This window comes from Lotus japonicus, chromosome 2 (assembly GCF_012489685.1).
Source record: "Lotus japonicus ecotype B-129 chromosome 2, LjGifu_v1.2".
Taxonomy (NCBI): Eukaryota; Viridiplantae; Streptophyta; class Magnoliopsida; order Fabales; family Fabaceae; genus Lotus; species Lotus japonicus.
The window spans coordinates 70,057,921-70,076,795 of record NC_080042.1 but is presented as its reverse complement, the minus strand read 5'-3'; the positions used below and the strand labels follow the sequence as shown (position 1 = coordinate 70,076,795).

Here is an 18,875-nt window from a genome sequence, read left to right as displayed (position 1 = left end):
AATCCTGTCACATGAAGAACAAATATAAACATATAATTATAAGAGCATCCAAGATGCATTTAATCAAATAAACTCAAAATCCAACTTCATAATAAAGCAATTAAGTAAAGTTTAACAAAGTACCACACCATAAGTAGTAAGTACCACGTGACTTGGACGGCGAAAGTAGGCGGTGGTGCGACGGCGGAAGCACAGCAGGTCGAGAGAGAGTCGAGAGGCAGGAATGGAGGCACAGGCGCACAACAGTAATGGAGGCACGAGTTCACGACATTAGGTTTTAACAAAATTAGGGATTTTAATTTTTTTTTTTAAAACGTGACTTGTTGACTCGGTCATTGACTCGCGAGTCCATTGAGTCTACCGAGTCTGAGCGAGTCTGATGTCGAGTCAACCCATTTTTCACACCTAGACTCGCGAGTCTACCAAGTCAACGAGTATACTCGCGAGTCTGACAACTATGACTGGAACAAAGCGGCTGCTGCAACCGGTGGTTGCCGGAGCTGCCAATCTTGAAAGAGGGCTCAATGGTAATGGTGACTATTGTGGGAGATGAGAAATAAGAGATATTTTTATCTCACCAATAAAATTTGAGAGTATTTTTATCCTTAACAAAACTGTACCACCGGTTCAGTTTAAATTTCCCAATGTAGAGGCGGCCTCAAAATTAAGTCTGAAAAAGAGACATACCATATTCCACATCATCCAATACTGATGACAGCAACAACATATATACATCCAACAAAGACTATCAAGTGACACATTATCTTCCTGAAAGGTTGGAATTATTGTAAATAAATAATGTATGTAAAGAAATCTACCTCTTCAAAAAAATATTGGCATTCCACCAACCTTGTAGCCATCACCGACATACATATTACAAAGTATTTGACTTTCTTCTTTTCTAGATAAAATTTTAAAAATTGTTAGGTTGTCTAAGATATTGACATCAAATTTATTACACAGAAGGATCAACATGGACAGACATAAATGCATGGCAAATTGACAGTGATAAACGAACATAAACACTTCCCCCTTTTATTATCCATGCCTCATATATTATACACAGGAGGTGAAAGGCTTTGGGATGAACCTTATTTTACAACACATTACATCTCAGCAACCTTAACCCCAAAACTTTCTGAGTCCTTGGATATCAAGTCAGAAGTAAGTCAACATAATGTTAAAAAGAACTTGCCACTCTTGCTGAGAATGAAGGTGCCTTCTGAGTTTACTATTTTCCACTAAACTGGCTGAACCTGGTAACAGTTAACATTTTCTTATTAAGATTCTAGTTGTTACAATTGTAGAATGTGGTTTTATTTAGCTGTCCTAACTGTGTGATCTTGGATTTGAGGCATCAGTAGCACTGGTTAAAGCAGAAGAAAATCCCTTTAGGCCTGTCTTCCATGTTGGCTTTTGGCGTTTCTCCGGCGTCATCTCTTCTAAGCATTAGTGCACTTGTACCAGGAGATTCCGGTGGCAACACAGAATTCTCAGATGAAAGTGAAATCATCCGCATCGGAAGAACCGGCTCTGTGGGTGAAACCGTACAGAGATATCGAAGGAGCATCTGTATGATTTGAGTGAAATTGGGTCGGTCATTGGGATCCTCCTTCCAACATGAAGTTACAATCAGAGCTAGATCCTCTGGAAGGTCTTCAGCACTAGGCCTTGTATTCTGAAATAATCAAAATATAAGTGTCATGAATCTTTGTAAACCAAGAAGCAGTACATTCAGTAATAACCAAAAGTAAGATTAGGATTATAGTTTAGATAAAGATCAGATACAAAAGAGAAAAGAAAACTGTATAAGTGCAGCTATATAAGCGTATCAAGTATCTAAAATGACAACAGTTAAATTAGGCCCCGTTTCGAAGAGTTTGAGTTTATCTTATAGCATAAGCGATTGTACAAATGTTTGGGGGAGCTTATGTAAATAGCTTAAGGCTTATAAAATAAAACGTATATAGCTTAAGACCTACCTATAAGCTGTTTTGAGCTTATATTCATAAACTGCTCAGGTTAGCTTATGCAGAAGTGTCTATACCTACTTATAACCTATTTTGAGCTTAATAGCATGTTTGGATCAGCGTCTCTTTCCTCGGAATCAATTCTAGAACATAGAAGTTACGCATACAAGCTTTTTCCTGTCTTTAGAATCAATTGTTGAAGGATTTCCAATCATGCACAATTCCAATTAGTTTCTCCAAATAGCTTATGAAGCGATAAGCCAATAAGCGCTTATTGCTACAAGCGCATAATTAAGTTCTTTACACAAACACACCCTTAGAGGAGTAATGGTAGTGAGGTACAGTAATTTTAGACCAGTAGTGGTATACCTCCAAATTAGAACCCTAATATATGTTTATACAAGTGTCAAGACATTATCAAGTATCAACCACTACAAAATGTAACTTTACAGTGCACATATTCTACTGCTGGAATGAAGACCTTTGACTAGTAGCCATAGAATGAACAAGTATGATCATCTTGTATAAATTATTATCAAAGAAACATCAGAATGTCATCTACCTTAAAAGCAGCTGCATATGCTGCCTGTAGATTAGACATGCCTTCAAAGGGCAACTTATTATGGATGAGTTCCCACAACACAATTGCAAAGCTGTAGGCATCCACCTTATGGTTGTAATGCTTCTTCTCACCTTGTCTTAGAGTAACAGTGCTGTAAAGCTAGCCACCAAAAAGGAAAGTAACGATGAATTACTAACATGGCACCACACAAATGGAAAATTAATAAATATTGTAAGTTTTAAGCAACTAAGAAATACCTCTGGAGCCATCCAGCGATATGTTCCTGTCTCAGCAGTCATCATCTCTGTTAAGGACTCTTCTCTGGCTAGACCAAAATCAGCAAGTTTGACTGTCTTATGATCTGCTGTCAATATCAAGTTATCTGGGAAGGAAACAAGATATCAGAATTATGCTTGCTCTTTCATACAGAGAACAGATAGTCAGATACTGCTTGATTGTACCATCAATTGAGTGATAATGAGAAGCTTTGTATCTTATAAAATTTCACTCTCATCTCAAACTCCATTGCATAGAATGTTTTTTTACAGATTTTTTAGCCTTGAAAGGGATAGAATGATAGTTTAATCATAGAATGATAGTTTAATCATAGTTTGAACTACATAAAGGGAAAAGATAGATAACCTTACAAAAATGTACAATATAAAACTCCATAAATAGAGCCTATTTGTGAATAGTAGATGTAGCTCATAGTAAAGTTCATTAACAATAACAAAGTCATCTTTTAAACTACTTTTCCATTTGAACAGAGATCATGTAAGCCAACAAAGAAAAAGTGTCATTTATATATTTGCTTGTAACTAAGGTGCATGTAACTCGTGCACGATGCAAATTCAGAAAAATTATAGCTAAGTCCTAATTTTTTTTCCATTAAGTGCTACCAGCTTACACTTGAAAAACTAAGAAGCCCAACAATTATGCAGGCATACCAGGTTTAAGGTCACGATGAATGATCCCGTGGGCGTGTAAGCATTCCATTGCTCTGGCGATATCAAGAGCAAATCCAACAGCCACACAAATATCCAAGCATTTTGGACGCATACTCATGAGATATTTGCGCAATGTTCCACCTAATAGAAGTTCAGTCACTATAACCATAACAGGTTCTTTGCAGGCCCCAATAAACTGGCATCAAGCAAACAACAGAACCTTATATCAGACACAGTTTTCTCCAGTTCACCAATACCAACATGATCTAGGCACCGCTTAACATCAGTTTATAGTCAATGTTAATTTAAGTATAAATCTAACAAGATCTGAATTGAAGAAAACAATACTGTTTCTGCTTTGGTGTAACAACCTTAACCAGATTCTTGTGTTGAACTCTCGACAACATAGCAACCTCTCTAGCAAACCGACCCTCTCTCCTTGAAATCTCTTCCGGGGTCTCTCCCTTATTGATAATCTTAACAGCAACATTCTGATTTTTATACCTGCAACCAGAAAATTCAACAATAGTAACTCAACAAGTCAGCAAATAATCCTATCAAGTGGATGCAGAATATGCATTTGTCCAAACAGATCAAATACAAACAATGACTGTGAAAATGGATACAAATCTAGATCAAAGGAGAAGCAGATTAATCCTGACTTAGAAATCAAAACAAACTTTACACCAAATCTCATTCAAAGAGGATTCAAAAATCACAATTGATTCCAAAAACAGAATCTCCCCTTTCCCATCTAACTCAAAAGAGAAAAAATCATGATCAGACAATCAAATAATCAAGTTTGACTTACTTTCCCTCATAGACTTTGGCATGTGCACCTTCCCCAATTTTTGGCCCAACAAATAGTTGTTTGGGATCTACAAGCCACTTGGCATCTAAATTGAACTCACCAACTGAATGAACCTCATTGCCAGATCCCATTATGGAACTACCTAGCAACTATCAGCAACACTAGCACTCACTTTCACCTCACCAACAACCAAGTCAAACAACCATGACTGAAATGAATCAGAAGTCAGAACTACATGGCAACTGAGAAGAGAGCTATATCAGCACCAACACCTCTGGGTTTGACAAAGATAACAAACTCAAGTTTTGCACCCCCAAGACAACACGAACCTATCCCGGAAATCACGGTCAAATAACATTAAAAAATCAGAAAAAAGCATCAACATTTGCCTCTGTTGTGGGAACAAAGAATACAACCCCACATGCTTATAGCCACTCCATAACAAACCCACAACTTAGAATAAGCATTAAAAACAAATCAGAGATCCAAAACAATAGGCTCTGTCAGCAGCAGCAGCTGAGTATTTTTGCAAAAGGGTAGAAGTAAAAATGTTAAAAATTCAATCTTTTTGTTCTGGGGTAGTGAGAATTGAGAGGAAAGAGATAAGGGTGTGATTGAAATGTAAGGTTGAAAAGTGAAAGAGAGCAGGGAAAGTGAATGACCCAGATTGAGAGATGGTGAAAAGAAGGTGGTAGAAGATTAAAGGAATTATCTTTTTGGTTTTTTATTTTAGTTTAGTCTCTGAATGAAATGCAACGCGTATTGTTATTGAATATTTGGATTCCCTTCTCTGGTTTCTGGTGGTAAAACCGCGGAAGGAAATGAGTCTCTGTCATAGAATAGTGTTTTAGTGGATTCTGGTTTTCTTTGAAAATGAAAATCAGAAGAATAGAATCTACTACTTCTTATTCTTGAGTTTGGTTTTTACTATTCCTACAAGACCTCCAATTGCGGCTCGCCACGTGTCTGCTTCTTTGACTCATTTTATTTTCCAGCTAGAGCCAGCAAACGACGTCGTTCTCCCCTCTTAACTGTTCCTCCCCTACCATGACGAATCCTTGCTTTGGTCTGTCCTGTCCTCACCCCCTTCTACCAACTATGAAGTACAAGGGGAAAAAGCTCAGCAGCCGGCTCTAATCCCCACCACCGCGTGGCCACCTCCACCGCACCACCTCCTCTTTTCCCATCACCACCGAGCCACAACCACCGCACCACCTCCTCTATTCCCCTCAAACCCACCACCACCGATCACCTCTTCACCATCAGAATTGCACCGCCACCTTTAGCAAAACCTAAATCGAGCACCACCACCATCGCTCCCTTTCTTTCCAGATCGTGCCACCGCCGGCACCGTTCCGTCATTTTCCCCTGATTTCTCGCTTACTCTGTATCAACGTCACTGATTTCCCCCATTTCTAGCGGTTACCGACGTCACTCGGCGCAAAAGACTTACTTTCCACGACCCTCAGCGTGCTCCCACGGATTCTCCGGTGATGGCCATCACATCTCCCTGTCAACCATCACGTGGGTAAGCCTTCAACACATTGTATCTTAACGCTTCTCATACGTTTTCTCCTAATTTCGTCCTTTTTATGAATTTTTTATCTGATATAGTTGATTAGATGTGCATTTTTTTGGGGGATTTGGTACTTGGTTTAGCACTTCTCATACGTTTTGCATTCATCTGTAATTTCTATTCTGAGCAGAAGTTGGGATTAGGTATGTAGATGGAGGGTTATAGGTGGAAGGCTTTCCAGAGACTCTTCTATTATTTTGTTTCTTCAGATCGATTTGCCTATAAATATCCCCTCAGATCTCATTCAACCACACTTCACCTCCCCTTCCCCTTCCAGTTAGCTCTGCTATTTAACCATTCATTTGTGTGTTATCAACTGTTCTGCAAAATATTTTGTATTCTTGCCATTTGTTGCCTTTCCTGATTTCTTTTCTCTTTTTCTCAAATATGTGTACTCTGGAGCTCTACTTTTGTAAATCAATGGTTCTGCTGGAGCAATTAATAAAATTATGCAAGAAGGACAATGGTAATTGTGCAGGAAGGTAATTTTGCAGCTAATTCATGTGATCATATCACTATTTGAATGCTTATTTTAACTTTTTTAAGTTTACATGATTAGTTTTCTTTAAATTTCATGTATCTCATTCATTTTAAGTAGTTATCAGATCCAGAATGCCAAGAGATCTGAATATCAGCTTCGTGCTTGATTATATGTTTGAAGCTTTGTTTATAATCATGATTGTGATGATAGTTCAACTTTAATCTTTATCCTATTACCATAACTATTTATTATTTTGAATGGTGGTTGAATCACTGGTGGAAGGACTTTGAAGTCAATAAATATGAGATTGGATCATTCATAATTTGTCTTGGGCTATGAATTTTTTATAATATTATATTGCAGAATCTGTTGAAGATCTTAAAACCTTCACTGTTTGCAAACGTTTTTAATTTTTGTTTTGGACAATTTATACTATTGTGCTTTTGGTATCACACTCATGTTTTAGTTAGTTGTATATAAATTATGGTCTGGTTTACTCTCCCTTCATGGCTGTGTTTTTCCTCTAATAGCAAGGATTTTCCTTATTCTTCACATGTTCTTGAAAGCCAATTGCTGAAAGACATGAAGCTATTTTAATTTTAGAATTTTAATGAATTTTTGAATCTATTAAAACCTTCTTAGCTCACATAATGTTTTATTCAAGTGTTCACAACAATTGTGTAAAAACAGGTTAACTTCTTTTATTCAAGTGTTCACGTTTCCAATAACTCCATTGATCATGCAAATAGTTACCCTATTAATATTTTAATTATCTCCTATTGGTTATAGAGTATAGAGTAATGGGATTTTCCCTTTTCCATCTCTATAATTGTTTTGCTGTTTTCCCATCCTCATCCTCAATTGATACTGCATCTGAAGTTGTGAGTTATACTGATACTGATGTCTTTTAATGATTCTATATTGTTGGTCCAGATTCCTGGTATTGCCCCTTTGGAAGCATTATTTGGTTGCTTCTGATGCCCTCTTTTTAAAGAGGTATTAGTCATGATTAGAGTTCTTTATACTTTCTTAGCTTGAATCATGTTCTGATCACACATTTCTCTTCTTCTTTATTGTTATTATAGACAGAAAAGTGAGGCCAAATATTACATGTTTCCTTTTTAATGCTAATCATTTACATAGTTGGTTGATTATAGCCATAACACATGGATGGAACATGGATGCTAATCTTTGATTTGTCATTTTTTATTTGATTTGTCCTTCAACTGCTGACAGTTTATTTAACATTATCCAACAGCGTTCAGGTTGCCTTGGCAGTACTCTAGCTGTGATGAAGAAATCATCGAAATTTCTTCCGGTACTTGCTTTGTTTTGGCCTTTACTTTTGAAATGAAAAGATTGGATTTTTTTAATTCTATGATTAAGAAGATATCACCAAAAGTGTACCCTGTGCTATAGAGTATTTTGATTTAGTCCTTGAAAATTATAACATTTAATTCCTTTTTGAATGTTTCACTTTCTATGTGCAATTTATCTGCCTTGAAGATTACTCTTTGTCTTCTCATCACAGGAATAATTTTGGCATGTAATTATAATTAGTAAAGCATTAGAAGTATGTGATGTCAGTTATTTCTCTCAATATTGCTATTTGTGCTAAATTCTATATATGTAGGTTATTGGCTGGTCAATTTGGTTTTCAGAGTATCTCTTTTTGGAGAGAAGTTGGGCCAAGGATGAAAGCACATTAAAGGTATGGGTTTCTGAATTATAATTACAAGATATACCCTTTTATATCATAAAGATACTTGCTTGTGCTTTCCATATTATTTTCTTCTTAAATATGCAGCAATATATATGGAATGACTAGGAACTCCTGAATAAGCTTTTAGCTTGTATTCTGGAATTTAAGTGTTTCATTATTCTTTCTGCAGTCATCCTTCCGGCGGCTGAGTGATTTCCCTCTTCCATTTTGGTTGGCTCTATTTGTAGAAGGAACATGCTTTACACAGGACAAACTCTTAGTTGCACAGGAATATGCAACCTCCACTGGATTGCCTGTTCACAGGAATATGTTGGTCATGTATGGTCTCACTGCCTGTAGTGGTGTTGTTTGTTGTTTGTTGCTGAGTTTATGAGTTTTGCATTGTTGCTGAAATTGAGCGTGCAAGGAAGAGTTTCTGTTTTCTTGACCAAGCCACACTCTGCTTATGTATCTTTGGCTGGTAGTATAATTCCTCAAGAGATGGTGGTGGGGTGTTGAATTTTGGTTAAGTGATTAATGAAGTATCCAACCTTATGTTTTGCCTCTGGATATGATTGTACTTTATATAAAACATATTGGTTCCATGTGTAAAAGTACTACACTACAAACTTTGTAATTTTTTTTTATATAATGTTATCATCTTATTCCATTATGACTCTTTACACTAAAAATTTGGTGGGGGTGTTTGCATAAGTACCCCATTAAATATAGTGAGAAAAAAAAAATTAAAAATAATATGAGAATGATACATTAACATATGGAATCAATATGTTCTTTATGTTCATTGTGTCAAGTTCTTTATTCAAAGAAGGACACGGATTTTATTTCTTAAAATAAATGTAATTTATCTAAAATTAGACACATGCCACTATGTGAATGGAGAACTTGATGGATCATTTTGATATTTGTCTTCGTTCCAGCATAGGGCATGTGCATTGATTGATGAGGCAAATTTGTGAGCATGGAAGCTGCCAATTGGCTTTTGGTATCGTGTACATAAGCATAGGGAGCTACTTGCTCTTATCTATTGGAATTTAGGAGTACTAGCAGGGGAGCCAAAGGGCAGCATCTCTTTCACAAAGCACATCTATATTTCTTGACAGCTACTGCTATTTTTATGTGCTTATTTTTTTTTTAGTATAATGTAAAGAAGCTAAAATCTTTATGTAGTGTATAAATTATGCAGTCTATGTTATGTTTCGTAAAAATAACAATTAATACGAATATGATATGTAAATATTTTATTGATTAGTAAATTTAACTTTAAATAATATTCCAAAATTTTATATATTTAGTTTGTTAATTTCTTGATTCACTTTATTAAATTATCGAATGATTTTCCCTTGCGAGTGCAGGACCTCACTTTGTGGAACTAATGGATAGTATTTTAAATAAAATTTCCTCTTTTGTGAGGATTTACATGTCAATTAATACAAACCATGTTCCTGTAAATAAATATAAAAATATTCATTTTATCATTGATCCACGAAAACTGATCGAGAAAACTGTTAACCGTTACTCGATGGATATTTTTAAAACACGTTAAGGGATAGATTGAGTAAATTTGAAACACGTTAAGAGCGAACTAAACTTAATATTGCAAAGTTATCCAATTGATGTCTATAAGTAAGATAAAACATTAAGGCATAGATGGAAGATAATAACAACATATAAGTGTTTCACTAATTAAAAGTGTATGTTTTAGTAAATATACCATTGTATTATTCCATATATATCAAGTACTCAATGATGATAATTAACAATTGATTTGTTAAAAAATTACCCGTGCATCGCACGGGCAAACGGGCTCTATCCTAGTAGATGAATAATTAAGACTGAGCATAAGTGAAAACTAGAATTTGATGCCTCAAGAGTAAGGAGATCTATAAATTGACAAGGGTGGTTGAATCATGATAGTCATATTATGACGTTTTTAAGGTGTAATTGATTTAACTATTTACTAGAATGATGTAGATTTGTTAAAGTAAATTCTCTAGGTGATTGATTTTTTACCATAATGTTGTTTGAGTTTAAGAAATGATAATGAAAGTATGTTTTATATGTTTTTGATTTGTTAAATAATCTTAGGAGATTTTTGGTTTGGTACTTAGGTAGGAGAGGAGAGGAAATGATAAAGAATGCGTAATTGGTTTAAATCGTGTTGGTTCATTTAAGATAAGTATGATGAAAATGACGAGTACTTTTAAAGACATTCGTCACCCTAATAATTAAGGTTCGGTGTTTAGGGAAATTGTGGATAGAAAGGGCGACACCCATGGAGTTCAAAATGACATACCCATAAAAAGGGGCGAAGAAATATTTCAATTTTGAGAAAACTAATTATATTATTGTTTAGTTGAGAAATGTGAAAAACACGTAACTGGACACAAAGAACGAGGAAGAGATAGTGATGTGGCAAGTGAAGACACACTCCACCTTCATACTTCATGCACAGTGTCTTGGGGGTTTTGGACTGGAAAATGGTGAGCTGACTAAAATAGAGCGGACTAAGGCGGCCGAGTTTATGCGGAGCAGATTGATGGGATGTCATTGCGAGCTATTCATACACACTTAGCATTCATACTTTAGGCACAATCCCTTAAGGGCTTTTGGACTGGGAAATAGCGAATTGTTTGAGAAAGAGCGAACCGAGGCGACCTAGTTTGGGCAGATTGATGAGATGTCAAGGTGAGTTATTCAAACACACTTAGCTTGCATACTAGAGCTGTCAATACGGGCCAGCTCGACCCATATAGGTCAGCCAGTATGGGTTGGGTTGGAAACGAGTTGGGTTGTGTCAACCCGGGGTCTTAACGAGCCAGGAAAATATGAACCCAACCCGGCTCGCTATGAGCTCGCGGGTTGGCGGGCTGGCTCGTGGGTTGAGTGAAATAAATATAAAAAATAGAGAAATTGGATTCGAAAATGTTTAAAATGTTATAAAAAAATAATTTCAAAAAAATACTTACAGAAATTGGTATCAACTCATAAGAAAGAGGTTTATCAACGCAATTATTTTTATCTCACATTTGAAATATAGAAAAAGAATTTAGTTTACAGACAATTATTTTACTGTCACGTTAAAATGAGATAAATAATAGAATAACAATAAATAAAACACAAAAAATCGACTCAAATTTAAAGAAATGAAAATTTTCATTTTTCTATCTAAAAATAATCCATAAAGCTAACCTGGAATTAAAGACAAATAAAATAATTTTTTAATAAAAAAAGAACTTTAACCCGACGGGTTGGCTCGCTTGACCCGCGGGTTGGCCCGTCTAACCCTTAAACGAGCCTGGTTGCACTAACCCAAGTTCTTTTCGAGCTGGAATTTAACCAACCCAACTCGGCTCATTTAGCCAACCCGTCGAGCTGGTCCGCGGGTTGGAACTCATATTGACAGCTCTATTGCATACTTCAGGCACAGTGTGTTGTGACCTGGCCAATGCCCGTTCAAATGACGTCGAGATATATCAAGGACACAACGAGCTATTCATGCATACTTTGCATTCATATTTCAGACACATTGTCTTGTGTGGACTTGTGGACTGGTCAGGAGTGACTAGCCATGGCCTAATGAGCGACTCCATATTCGACACGAGACTCTACATCTGGCGAGTGACTCTTCACCCAACGAGCGATCTTCTCGACATATTGTTGAGTCAGATTTCACAAGTCATGTTAGCCATTTATATATCACACACGCCACGTTGGCTAAGTTGTATGTATTGTCAATTCCATGTTTGTGAGTTGTGTATTATAGAGTCTTAGGCTACCCTACCTTCCTTCTAGGTCAGTTATGTTAGCTATTGACTTTGAAGTCCAAATTCGTGTATTTAGGGTTACACTATTCTATTTAAGAGGATAAGACCACTTGTAATACTGATGTTCATTATCATAATACAAAAGCAGCTAGGTTGTAAGGAATTCATACTTCCTATAGAGTTCCAGCTTGGTTATCTCCATTATTCACTCAAAAGCGAACCCTATCAAACATAACTAGCATCATTTTAACTCACATTTACCACTTACGTAAATTTAGTTGAATCAATTCCAAAATCATAACAAAGAGTGTTGTTTGGTTGCAATTCTCAAACATGGATCTGAACTCCACATGTGGATCTCTATTGTTTTGAAAATGATTGAGAACCAATTTTGAGAATGAATTCTACAAGTTTGATCCGGATCTAGCAGAATTAACTTGAGGTAGCTTATCTATCTGTGTGGCCGATTTTGTGTATTTATACTATAATTTAGTTACGAAAATCAATTATGAGTAAATGTATTCAAACATAAATCACATCACTTAAACTTACATTACCTAGTTCAATTCTAGTCAGATTCAATTCTCCTAACGCTGATCCAAACACATTTGAGATCATTTCAGGTAAGTGTACATACATAGAGACAATCGTTGAATCAATGAATGACCCAAATAGGGTGCTCTGCATTGTACTATATTTGTATGGTATCCATGGATAAGTGACAGCTAGGGAGTAGACCCAAATAGACAAGTATGTATCAAGTACACCCACCACTTGCGCAGGTTTATCCGCCGCGTGTGTCTTATACACATAGATCCTCCTTCCACGAATCCAAACGAATTTCCGTGCTGTCCTACTTCAAATGGACTACCATCCAACTCACAATCCAATCTTTCCTTAAACAAACACCCTTTTGCATCGTCATGATGGATAATATCATACATATCTATCTTGATCTTCCGTAACAGTAACGATCATCATTCTTAATCAATAATTCACATTCACATTTCATCAAACAATACATGTGCAACAAACTAAGGTGAACGAACCAACATCAAGCACCATCATCATCGAAATCAGAAACCAGAAACCAGAAACCAGAGATCAATCAATGGATTGTGTTTCTGATAATGTTGTGATCGAGCACAAGGCCTACGCGAGGGTGGGTTTGCTCGGAAACCCAAGCGATGTCTACTACGGCAACACGATCTCCTTAAACATTGCCAACTTCTACGCCACCGTCAAGCTCGTTCCATCCAAGGACCTCTTCATTCAGCCACACCCCATTCACGATCTCGTTCATTTCGAATCGCTTCGTCAAATGGTTTGTTCTGTTCTCAACTCTGATCATGAATCCCAATAACCCCACCTCGTTGTTTCGCTGATTGCATGGCGTTTTTGTTCTGTGTGTGTGTGCAGGTGGGAAGGGTTAACAGCGATGGTTACTATGGTGGTGTGCGGTTGCTCATGGCGATTTGCAAAGTTTTTCACAATTATTGTAAAGAGAAGAGTATTGCCCTTCATGATAGGAATTTTACCCTCTCGTATGATACTAATATCCCTCGCCAGGTATTTGAAATAATCAAATGTGATCAATCTACTTATTGCATGTTTGGATCAGCTTATTTTTCGTTAGAATCAATTCTGAAACTCAAAAGTAGAAGCTACCCATGATTGATTTTGGCTTCAAAATCAAACACGCAGACATTAGTTTGCTTCATTAGCTTAGTACATTTATAAGATAGTATGTAAGAATAAGATTAATAGACAAGATATAACATAATAGTAATATCTAATATGTGAATTCTGTTCTGTCTGATGTGTGTTAGAAGGAGACAACAGTTTGATTTTTTTATTACAATTTGGTTCTGTCCAGAAAGAGAAAGGAATAGATCTGTTCTGTTTTTTGGCTGATTGACAAATGCTACAAGGATTGAAAAACCCACCTTTTATTTATGCTGATGTTGTCTTCTACTCTGTTATCTTGTCTACCCTGTTATCATGATGCTTGTTAATTATTTAATTTTGTGAAAAGTTTGTTTTCTATTTTTTCAAGTTGCTATTTTATTGTATGGCTTAATAATGTTCTGAATTTTGTGTTTCAGAGTGGACTTTCGGGTTCTAGTGGGATTGTATGTGCTGCCTTGAACTGCTTTCTTGATTTCTACAATGTCAGGCATCTGATCAAGGTGGAAGAAAGGCCTAACCTTATCCTTGCAGCTGAGGGAGAGCTTGGAATTGTTGCTGGTCTTCAAGATCGGGTAGTGCAAGTTTATGGCGGCCTAGTTTACATGGTACATTGCTTAGCTTCAAACTTTTGTTTCAAGTGTGTATGGTGTACCGATGAATTACGTGATGTGATTTTCTCTGCTTTTGTAGGACTTCAGCAGGGAAATCATGGATAAGAAGGGGCATGGAATTTATATACCCATGGATTTGAGCCTTCTCCCACCTCTGTATCTCATATATGCAGTAAATCCTAGTGATTCTGGGAAGGTCAGTGGCATGGAATGGCTTCATCTTTATTATTAGAGGATGCAAGCTGTACAGTAATGTTATCACATCTAATTAGCATGTTTTGTTTCTTGCAAATATGTTTTTCAAGTTATATTGCATTGACTTTCACAAAATTTCAGATCATTATCCCCAAAATAAGAACCTTCTGCGGTAATTTATAGTCTGTAGCTAAGAAAATTTATCTGATTTAGTTTTTACTGCTAAATTGTTGGCATTGGGCTGAGATGAAATGTATGTTGGAGGTAGCACAATAAAGTGATTAGAACATGAGAATCTTCCCTCGCAGTTCCATGAGAATCTTCCCTTAATATTTTTGTTTTCCCACATATGAATGTTAACTGACACTACCCTGTAGGTTCATAGCAAAGTACGGCAAAGGTGGCTTGATGGTGATAAGTTCATCGTGTCATCAATGCTTGAAGTTGCAAATATTGCAAAAGAAGGAAAGACAGCATTAGAAGAAAAGGACTATTCCAAATTTGCAGCTCTCATGAATCGAAATTTTGAGCTACGAAGGTAATTCTTAGTTTATTTTCCCTCATTATGTATAAATGCACTTAGACCATTTATTATATATGAGTGATAGGTATTGCAACAAATGATACATCTTTGGAACTTGTATGAGGTTTCAAACTGCAACTTACTCATTGGTAGGTAGTCATTGGTTCTAGACTGAGACCAGCATATAGATTAAACCTCTAGTATAGCCAGCCTACTAATCGCATAACACCATTATAACTAATACATGAATGCACAATAAACAAAAATCTAAATTAAAACAAGTTCTTACCCAGTCAGTACTTAAAGTTTAGAACATGGGAGTCAATGGCCTCAACATCTACTGTAAAACAGGGCAACGCTAATCCATATGAAAGAAGACAAACTCCATTGCTCGCTGCCTAACTTTTGGATAATCTGTAAGTTTTAAATGAGGTGAGGTGGTCACACCAAGGAAATTAAAAATTAAAGTGACAAAATAAAAAGTACTTCAAACTTTGACAATTATGTTTCAAAAATATATACAAGGCTACTCAATAAGTTATACATGAGTATCCTTTGCAGAAACTTTAAGGACCACATCTCATAAGCAGATCAAGCTAAGGACCACACTCACCCTATATCCAAACAAATGGCCTAAGGGTCCTCTAACCTTTACACTTCTGTCATGTACTTAGATTTATCTCCCCCGGGGGTATTGCACAAGCATTTTCTTTAAACATTCTACAGGGTGAACTCTTATGTATCATTTCAATTTCTGGTGTACTTGGATTAATGCACTGTATCTAAAAAAATGGGGAGCTCTCTCATGCCCTATCTTATTTAGAAGGTTGTGCTGCCCTCCTATCACTGAAATGCAAACTTCAAAACACATTATAATCTATCATAGCATGACATTTATTACCCTAAGCAATCACGTATTGGTCAATTATAAGAGGACAACACTCAGGAGGGCATGTATAAGTTAGTTTTCCTTAAAAAATTCAAAGCATGCATTTTGTTTAGCCTGACAAATGAAAGGCATGGGAAAATTGAATTTGTGGAGTTTCTATTAAACTTTGTTTCTGTTGGGATATTGTACAGGTTAATGTTTGGAGATGAGGCCCTTGGTGATGTGAACATAAAAATGGTAGAGGTTGCTAGAAAGGTTGGAGCTGCATCTAAATTTACAGGCAGTGGAGGAGCCGTGGTCGCATTTTGTCCTGAGGGGACTTCTCAAGTGAAGCGTCTAGAGGATGAATGTCACAAAGCAGGATTTGAGATGGAACTTCTTGAACCTTTTCCTTCTCGCCTAAATGAATTTGACTTAAAAACCTTGCGGATGAAGTAATTACTGATATGAGGGTTTGAATTATCGAGAAACATTTTCATTTCATAGACAAGTAAGAATTTCAAGTTGTGATTCATGCTTTTTATTGATGAATTTGAAAGAAAAGAAGTATGATTGATTTTGTCTTAACTTCCATTTGCACCAATTACAATGAATATACAACTATAGCAATAGTCATTAGTAAGGATTAAGATATTTTGTCAGTGTTTGAAGCCCTATTCCATAACCCACCAATAAAATTGTACCATGTCAATTTAAAAAACATATATTTGACAATTATAACCTGGGTGGTTTTTAAATAACAGCACAATTTTATTGGTGAGTCAAGTAAGATGACACCAAACAGGGACAAGATTTGGATCCCATTAGTAAGAGTAGTAAATAAAGCAATAATAGTGTTGTTTAATCACATTTTCAAAGGAAAAGCAGTAAGAATCTAGTAAGTGAATGAACTTTACAAGCATACAAAAAACTGCAGCATTCCATCTTCATGCTTGATTGGAGACTTCTTTGTGACTGCCTTCCCACTTTTTACATTCATTATATGGTAATTCCAATTGTATGCCTCCATTCAAATGTTTGATGCTCTTTAATTAATACAATCAATCTAAAAATATTTACCAAAAACATCAAAGATCTAATTCTAATCTACTTAACACCAGTGTTCTAGAGTTACAATCAATGAAACTGGTTGTTGAAGGGTGCAAGACTATTCTTTCAACTTGAAAATCATTACCAACAGAAATAATAATGCACAAGGGAAAACCGGTTAAATCAATCATATTCATCACACAGCACTTGCATGAGATCAAGTGGTGAAGCCCATATTGGTAGATCAAACAAAGATTGTTTAAATTGTTCTTCTCGTTTGGAGCACATTGCTTCTGCTACATCACACAAACTAGAAATATCTTGAATTACTGCTTCCTGAGCTTCCACCTGCATGATTGAGGATACTAAATTATGCCCACTAAGCTTATCACATTCACTACACATGCAATTTGAGTTTGATGACAAATGACAATACTCTTATGATAGGGTAATGAACTTTTACACAAATGTTCAGTCACACTTCATTATTTTATCACATAAAATGAAAAAAAGTAAGTTAATACTAATAGCTATTAAATGTATCAGAGTTAGAAAAAACAACAAATGATATATGGACAAACTCCAAATACCATAATGTCCCTCAGAAATTGAAAATAGTTCTAGTACTATTTGGTATGAGTGTTTTTTTCATTATAAAAAAATGTCATTTTACTTTTATTTTACCTTCTATTTTAAAAAATTGTACAAGAAAAAAAAAATGAAAAACACATTTTTATTGATTTCACAAATTTTTATATGAATTAAAACATGTCATTTTGTGATATCAAACTTCAATTCTTGACATTTTTCACATGAATTTCACTTCACACTACCTCACCTAATGTAATATGTTTTGGAAATCATGGAGAAGAAAGACACTATTCCCAATGTAGTAAATTAGGTCAACTAGGCTTAAGATTGAAAGCAGATCGAAAATGCAAGACCCAGTTCAAAATTCCCCCAATTTTTTCAAATTTCTTGCATATTCAGCGAAAACAGATCGAAATCGAAAAATGGGTATGCAAGTTACCTGCGAGAGAAGGTCCTGAAGCAGAGCGGAATCCGTTAACGAAGAAGAAGAGGATGAAGGAAGCGACAATGGGGTCTGGTTCTGCAGCGGTGGTTGAAGCTGGTGAGCAGAGATTTGCATCGAGCGCAAGGTGTTCGACAAAGATTCCCACTGAAGAATCTCCTTCTCGTACTTAGCTTTCAGCTTCAGTAGGGTCTGCCTCTTTCGCTCTTTGCGCCGCTTCTCCGCCTCCTGATCTGCCTCCGGCGGCGGCGGAGGAGGGTGGAGGCGGCGGCGCTTGCGCTTGTAGACGAAGCCGTCGTCGTTGCAGAGTTCCCATTGGTCGTCTTCCGATTCCATATTTTGAAAAATTGGAAATGAGGAGGGAGAGAGCGCAGCGCGTGTTTTTCACTTTTCACGCTCTCTTCTCTTCTCTTTCCCCCCTTTTCTCATTCTAAAATTTCTGTCTACTAGATATTAGATAATGTGCACATTTTCTCTTTATGCCCCTTTTTTAATTAGTTTTGTTAGTTATATTCATCATCATTGCGATAAATATATAGCACCAATTAAAAGTTTGACCCAATAGTAAAATAGTTTTAACACAGATTTACTTTTTTTTTTTTTTTACTGTATATGACAAATTTTCCTTGTTGTATCCATGACCATTAGTTGTTTTGCTTCAAACTACATTAGTTCTCAATTAGCAGTTTTATACCACTTGAGTCCACTCCATAATCAAGGGAGCCATGCATAAACACTCACTCACAAATAAGGGATGAGGACTATCTCACGTTTTGAATCTCTCCCTGGCATCTCCTTGCTCTGCAACCTAGTAGTTACCAAATGAATTCCAAAAGTGCCTACGATTGAGCCCTACACAAGGGTAGTTGACCCTCGGGCCTTAACGCTTTCCAAGGACCAACCATTCGTTGGCCCGCATCACACAAGTGGACAATGACTCCCTCTGTAACACCCCCTTTTTCCCATTGTTTTATTTAAAAACGTTTATCAGAGTTTAAAAACATATCAAGGGAGTATTACACTTCTTCACGAAAACTCATTAAAATTAACACTGATTGTGTTTGAAAAT

General features: G+C 36.3%; 3 protein-coding genes and 1 long non-coding RNA gene across 4 annotated transcripts; 2 read left to right on the top strand and 2 right to left on the bottom strand.

The window, feature by feature from the left end:
• Nucleotides 1–1,006: 1,006 nt before the first annotated feature.
• LOC130739171 (serine/threonine-protein kinase STY13) lies at nt 1,007–5,017 on the bottom strand. The gene is made up of 6 exons (XM_057591404.1): nt 4,291–5,017; nt 3,851–3,983; nt 3,480–3,675; nt 2,790–2,914; nt 2,533–2,691; nt 1,007–1,678 (listed from the first exon to the last, which is right to left on the bottom strand). Exons 1-6 carry the CDS (start codon nt 4,419–4,421, stop codon nt 1,358–1,360), a joined length of 1,065 nt encoding a protein of 354 aa, XP_057447387.1. The 5' UTR covers nt 4,422–5,017; the 3' UTR covers nt 1,007–1,357.
• A 363-nt stretch (nt 5,018–5,380) lies between these two features.
• Nucleotides 5,381–8,675, top strand: LOC130735600 (uncharacterized). The gene is made up of 5 exons (XR_009018512.1): nt 5,381–6,348; nt 7,281–7,343; nt 7,606–7,665; nt 7,981–8,058; nt 8,240–8,675. It is a non-coding gene; the product is annotated as an uncharacterized LOC130735600 (long non-coding RNA).
• A 3,897-nt stretch (nt 8,676–12,572) lies between these two features.
• On the top strand, nt 12,573–16,311 carry LOC130739169 (glucuronokinase 1-like). The gene is made up of 6 exons (XM_057591402.1): nt 12,573–13,161; nt 13,257–13,406; nt 13,943–14,131; nt 14,217–14,333; nt 14,710–14,870; nt 15,936–16,311. The coding sequence occupies exons 1-6, from the start codon at nt 12,949–12,951 to the stop codon at nt 16,180–16,182; spliced, it is 1,077 nt and encodes a 358-aa protein (XP_057447385.1). The 5' UTR covers nt 12,573–12,948; the 3' UTR covers nt 16,183–16,311.
• A 253-nt stretch (nt 16,312–16,564) lies between these two features.
• LOC130739170 (uncharacterized) lies at nt 16,565–18,250 on the bottom strand. The gene is made up of 2 exons (XM_057591403.1): nt 17,804–18,250; nt 16,565–17,121 (listed from the first exon to the last, which is right to left on the bottom strand). Exons 1-2 carry the CDS (start codon nt 18,140–18,142, stop codon nt 16,957–16,959), a joined length of 504 nt encoding a protein of 167 aa, XP_057447386.1. The 5' UTR covers nt 18,143–18,250; the 3' UTR covers nt 16,565–16,956.
• Nucleotides 18,251–18,875: the final 625 nt, after the last annotated feature.

Excerpts from the sequence above, each read along its gene's own strand:
- LOC130739170 (XM_057591403.1), bottom strand. The coding sequence starts at position 18,142 with ATGGAATCGGAAGACGACCAATGGGAACTCTGCAACGACGACGGCTTC. Across the intron at positions 17,122-17,803 it reads TTCAGGACCTTCTCTCGCAG|GTGGAAGCTCAGGAAGCAGT; the intron begins GTAACTTGCATA and ends TCAATCATGCAG.
- LOC130739171 (XM_057591404.1), bottom strand. The coding sequence starts at position 4,421 with ATGGGATCTGGCAATGAGGTTCATTCAGTTGGTGAGTTCAATTTAGAT. Across the intron at positions 2,692-2,789 it reads ATCGCTGGATGGCTCCAGAG|CTTTACAGCACTGTTACTCT; the intron begins GTATTTCTTAGT and ends TTTGGTGGCTAG. Across the intron at positions 1,679-2,532 it reads CATATGCAGCTGCTTTTAAG|AATACAAGGCCTAGTGCTGA; the intron begins GTAGATGACATT and ends TGATTATTTCAG.
- LOC130739169 (XM_057591402.1), top strand. The coding sequence starts at position 12,949 with ATGGATTGTGTTTCTGATAATGTTGTGATCGAGCACAAGGCCTACGCG. Across the intron at positions 13,407-13,942 it reads ATACTAATATCCCTCGCCAG|AGTGGACTTTCGGGTTCTAG; the intron begins GTATTTGAAATA and ends TTTGTGTTTCAG. Across the intron at positions 14,871-15,935 it reads CGAAATTTTGAGCTACGAAG|GTTAATGTTTGGAGATGAGG; the intron begins GTAATTCTTAGT and ends GATATTGTACAG.